Here is a 5,750-nt window from a genome sequence, read left to right on the forward strand (position 1 = left end):
TGCTTTCATACGAACATATATAATTGTACATATAATCGGTGATTCATGTATACACAATAAATAATTTTTCTTGTTGCTTCTGATAGCATTAGTAACTTAAAGGCATATGTATCATGCCTTATGAATACAAGTTGCTAATCATTTCGTTTGATAGCAAAAATGTCATTTTAAAGTGATTCATTTGTCAACACTGTGTTCATCAGTTATTAAAGACGCGAAATCATAATAAACTTTATGAAAACCATTAACACCATGAATATATTATTAGTGCAAGTGGTCATGTGCTGATACTTGAAAAAAAAGAGAAAAAGAATGCTTAATAAGATAAATCAGTGTAACAATATAAACAATCTGGAAACTGTACTTGCTTAAATGTCTGTGGTTTTATATTACGTTTATGCCATAAATATGCACACTACTACGTTTGCCTTTTTATGTTTTAGTACACACACAATAGAAAGAAACTAAAGAAAAGGAGATTTTGACAGTGAGTCCATTTTAGTGATTTTATGCCGTATATTTTAGTAACATTTTTAATTCGTTTGAGAAAAAGAACATCGTAAAAGCAAACGACAGTACAAACAATGATTTAGGGAACCATTCAATATTGTTATCGTCATATCATTTATTATTGAAATTAAACAATGGGACATGTATAACTTTATACCATTTAAATTATATCTACATTCATTTCGATTTTTTTAAATTTATATTAAATGTTATTTTATCTGTTAAATGGTCGACATAGGGTACATGTTGTCGCATGTATTAAGAAATGTTATTGTATGCTGTAGTATGTTTTCGAACAGCCATGACATTTTAAATTTATTAAATATTAGAAAAGAGGACGACGAGTGTGGCGCCCAGGAGCGCTGCCATGGAAACAGCCATGTTGTTGGAGCCGTTGCAGAGCTTGCTGTCACAGAAACAGACTGCAGCATCGCCCGATTTCGTGCATCCGTTGCTAACAGCAATCAGAGAACAGGTTCTTACAACAACTGTAAACACAAAAATTATTTGAAAATTAACAATAAAAATAAAACGACATAACGCTTTAAATGGTTAACGGCTGGACATTGGAAAAGCCTATATAAATATATGTTCCTATAAATAAAATGAACAAACCAGTGCGGTTTATATGATTTAAAAAATCTCGTCAAGACTACCTTTAATTTCCGAACAAAAAACAATTCTAAGTTTGCCCGTCTTTACGCAGATGTATAATTGAGAACCTGTTAGCGGCATATCCCATATAGCATCTCAATGTTAGATTACGAATAATACGAAAGTAAATGTCGGAAAACATACGATTGTCGGGCAGGGTAACTCCGTACTAGCTTAATATGCAGGCTGGTCTGGAGCTACGCTTGCCGCAAATGGCACAATACCCATTTTCGCATGACGCGTCTTTAATTGCATTCACACTGAACAACTTACCGTCGCCTGTCTTTCCTTTAGCGCAGCCCAGGCATGTGGCTGCACTTTCCAAAGTAGAACCTAAAGCAATACATTAAGTAATTATAAAACTGGTATTTTTTTGCGTTTTGCCCTTAAAAAGACTTCATTAACAATCAGGGGTGTTTCCAAGATATCAAAACAGCTGGTAGTACAACATAAAGTGATTTTATATTGTTTGTCTAATATTTATTCTAAAATATGATACATTTTTGGAACATGCTAAATTTATTGTTTGTTCTTGTCGAATACTCATACATATATATATATATATATATATATATATATATATATATATATATATATATATATATATATATATATATATATATATATATATATATATATATATATATATATATATATATATGGTTTGATACTGCAATTTGCAAATATTTTAGTGTTTACGTCCATTTGCAATATGGTCTTGCACTAGTTTGTTCCAAACATTTTTCAATTAAATGATGAGGTACAAAATAACATTAACGGATTAATTCGAAGAATGCGCAACTTTTATGTACATAAGTAAATAAAGTAGGCCTACAGTTTGTATACAAAAATGAAATAACATTCATGGCTGAGAAATATAAATAATTTATATGTTCGTTTATGAATGATCGTCAGTCAAAATTGCTAAATGCATAAAGACTTCATATGTTTTCGTAAAATGTGTATATAATACTTGTTGAGCGATAAAATATGCAGCCGGTCCGAAAATATGAATGATCAGCGCATGCGAGTTCAGGGGTCGTATTTAAGAAATGACTCAAGATGTTTCTGGAATACGACCCCAGGGGTCTTATTCCAGAAGCATTTTAAGTTAAATGTTATTCTTATCCTTAAATTGGGAAATTTGGAAATTTTCTTAAGTGTTGTATTTCCTATTGCTATAGTTTGGCATCAAGAATTACATAAAAATAACATCATTATGTCAATGTTATTTAGGAATACAAAAAAACATGCGATTCCTAATCTAGTAAAGAAATGCAAACCATTGTAATTTTGAACTTAAGTGAAATTATTTAAGAAATGACTTAAGATGTTTCTGGAATACCAACCCCGAGTTGTCGATTATATTTCAGTATTTTTATGTTTATATATATCCTTTTCAATAATTGTTGCATATATAATAACGGATATAAACGAAGATAATATTATTCCAGTCTCAAAACATACTTTTAGTGAACTCGTCCGAACAGCCGCTCTTCGTCACACTGCTGCATACGTAACACTTGAAGGCTGCATCCACATTGGACACTGAAAGCACCGGTAACCGTTCACTTTAATCTGTAATCTGTTAACTTTGAACACACGATGAACATACTATTTGAATCAATAAATCAGTGCCGAGCTATTGCATATGCAGTTCTTACGTAAATTAAACCAGTGATTTCAATAGACGCATATTCCTGCAGTTTGAAACAATTAAATTGGATATCTTTGTGTGTGTGTGTGTGTTTAAAAAAAAAAAGTTAATCTACTTCTTTGATCAATCATACACATCACATGTACCATGCTAATGACTCAGCTATGATACTTATTGACATCACACTTCTTTATTAAACCGTCTTCGAAGCAAAAATGCTTCAAAAAGTCAATTGATTTTGATTACATTTCAGATCTCCTTAAATACAAAGAGTACCAAAATGATCGACTATGTGACTTCTCGGACCCCATAACATATTACTATTTTGTGTTTGTCATTAGTTGAGTCTCATTAGTGTCACACGAATAATTGATGCATTTGTAGCTTGTGTCACAATGAACTTGCCCATCTACCAAGTTTGTTCAAAATAATGTGCATACGGTCAAAACGGATCCCGCCTGGATGTCACAACATTTCTATAAACTTATTTAGTAAATAACTAAAACATATCTGAAATCATAAGGGTCAGATGTTTTATATTTAATGTTTGCTACCACTTGTGTTCAAGTCATGCACATGGGGTAAAAATTTGCCCCTCCAATGGGTTTACTTGTTTTCCGTTAATAAAATAGCGAAAACTCTAAAACATATTTTCCTCTGAGAATACTAGGCCCAGAAGTTTAACTATTTTGCATTTCAGGTTTTGTAGCGAGCTTTAATCATGTTCATATGGCCAAATCTGGCCACACCCCTAGGATCATATGATTTATAAAGACTTGTATAGTTAATATCGATAAACTAACACAAATAATAATCTCTGCAAGCGGAAGGATCAGGGGTCTGATATTAAGTCACAGGTGTTAAAAGTAACTATGGTCCTGGGATCACATGATTTGTATGAACTTACATAGTATAAACTTTAAAAACAATGTGTCCTCTTAAACCGCAAGGGTGATGGGTTTACTGCCTTGTGTGTGGTGTGTGTCATATTTATTATCACCACCGCCATGTTTGTAAGTATAATGCATAAATAAACCACCGAATTAATTAATTAATTAATCTTACCACATAGAAGAGCGGCCAGCGCGCATGCCAACAAGAAGGTATTCGATCCAACCATGTTTCTTCTTTAATGCATGTACATCTAATGACAAACGGCTGGTAACGTACCCGGTCTATAAAGCCTTCCTTGTGCATGCAGCATGCTTAAGTGCGCATGCGTGCAAGTAATTCAAAATACGTTCACATGATTACAAAACAAAGCAATCCTTTCACTACAGTTGAATAAGGAATCAAAACTTTTTTTAAATTACGATGTTTGTGGAATCTGTTTGCACTTCATTAACATAAATGTTCGTACATTTTGATTTTGATGTCCCTAAGTAGGGACGACAGTTTCCGCCTTAATTGGATTTTTGCTAAGAAGAGACTTCATTAAAACGAAATATGTCGTAAAAGCGGAAAGTGTCGTCCCTGATTAGCCTGTGCGAATTAAGCACATGCATTATGCCCAGTTCGGATATATATTAATGAACAGCTGAAGTACAAGCTCTCATTATAAGTTGATTTATGCAGACGTTTATTTCACTGCGGGGAATCACGTGATCACAAAAGTACATCGTATGCACAAAATGGCGGAACAAGCTTTCGCTTAATGACGAAAATCAAGGTATTCTCATATTTTATAATATCAAAATAAATGATAACTATGCACAGAGTACCCGCTTAGTCGCCTTATGTACTCTGGTAATTGTCGTTTTTTTTATATATATTTCTGTAGTTTTCTCAAACATTCAGGAACAATAAACAATGAAAATTGTACATCGTCTGAACATATTTTATTTTTACGCCTTTGCTATTCAAGATGACAAACAACGAAAAAAAACAACAACATTTTTGTGCTTTAAAACATGCTTAGAATATTTCGTACAAGGTTTTGCACGTTGTTTAAGCTTTTTTAAGATCTGTGGCGAGGATTTCGGAAAATAGTACATCTTCTGAACGGTTTTTGTTTGAGTGCATCGTCTGAACGGGTTTAGTACATCATCTGAACTGCTTCTGTTTTTACTTTTAAAGAGCTGTTTATCATAACACCCCGGGTATGCGAATACTTCGTTGACGAATGGCACTTCACTAACAGAGAACAACAAACGCCACGCGCGAGAGATAAGTTCCTCTGTTTTATTTAAAGTTATATCATAAAGATTAGTTTTTAAGACAAGACACATGGTCGAGTTGATAAATGGTGTATCCTTTTGTATTGGGAATACACAATTTCACGGAAGAATGGTACAGTTTTGCCCAAAAAATAGAAAATTCGATCGGAAAACAGTATAAACTGGATGATCAGTAAACATTTTAACAAAATAAAACTACTTAGAATTATTGCAAGAAATTGTTTGCTATTCCAGCATGTAGAGTAATCACTGTGCTTCAAATACTGAAATTTTGATAGTATTCGATGAAATATAAACAAAGATAGTGCATGTTGTAATAGGTGGCATACATAAAGTTGCAGGCACTTTGTTTACCGATAAAGGGCACTTCAGATTACGGAGACTTTCAACAAAGCGGGCACTCTAATAACTGAGTTTTATCTTCTACCTTTAATGCATTTATTTATATTACGGCTATACATACGAAATATTTTGAAAATATATTTTTCAAAAATCACATTACTATTAATTTTTACTTTGTTTATAATAATTGCAATTTTCAAATAAGATAATATTTATTATTAAATAAATGTGTACATAATGAACTTGTTTTTTATTGGTAACTTGAGATTCAGAGAAATGAAAATACAACGGATAATGCGGATCTACACAATCGTGTTTAATTTTACTTATAGCAGGGCTCTAGATAACGGTAGTGAAGGGGTTTTTATGAGGCAAATACACATTTGTTCTTCATAAAATCCTATGTCGGT

At 32.6% G+C, this 5,750-nt stretch overlaps 1 protein-coding gene across 1 annotated transcript; it reads right to left on the bottom strand.

Annotated features, from left to right (window-relative positions):
* Window positions 1-492: 492 nt before the first annotated feature.
* LOC127857736 (protein quiver-like) lies at window positions 493-4,025 on the bottom strand. The gene is made up of 4 exons (XM_052394393.1): window positions 3,887-4,025; window positions 2,632-2,712; window positions 1,438-1,497; window positions 493-998 (listed from the first exon to the last, which is right to left on the bottom strand). The coding sequence occupies exons 1-4, from the start codon at window positions 3,939-3,941 to the stop codon at window positions 829-831; spliced, it is 366 nt and encodes a 121-aa protein (XP_052250353.1). The 5' UTR covers window positions 3,942-4,025; the 3' UTR covers window positions 493-828.
* Window positions 4,026-5,750: the final 1,725 nt, after the last annotated feature.

The sequence above is a fragment of the Dreissena polymorpha genome, chromosome 14, assembly GCF_020536995.1.
Source record: "Dreissena polymorpha isolate Duluth1 chromosome 14, UMN_Dpol_1.0, whole genome shotgun sequence".
In the NCBI taxonomy this organism is placed as follows: Eukaryota; Metazoa; Mollusca; class Bivalvia; order Myida; family Dreissenidae; genus Dreissena; species Dreissena polymorpha.

Excerpts from the sequence above, each read along its gene's own strand:
- LOC127857736 (XM_052394393.1), bottom strand. The coding sequence starts at position 3,941 with ATGGTTGGATCGAATACCTTCTTGTTGGCATGCGCGCTGGCCGCTCTT. Across the intron at positions 2,713-3,886 it reads GCTGGCCGCTCTTCTATGTG|TGTCCAATGTGGATGCAGCC; the intron begins GTAAGATTAATT and ends CGGTGCTTTCAG. Across the intron at positions 1,498-2,631 it reads TTCGGACGAGTTCACTAAAA|GTTCTACTTTGGAAAGTGCA; the intron begins GTATGTTTTGAG and ends GTATTGCTTTAG.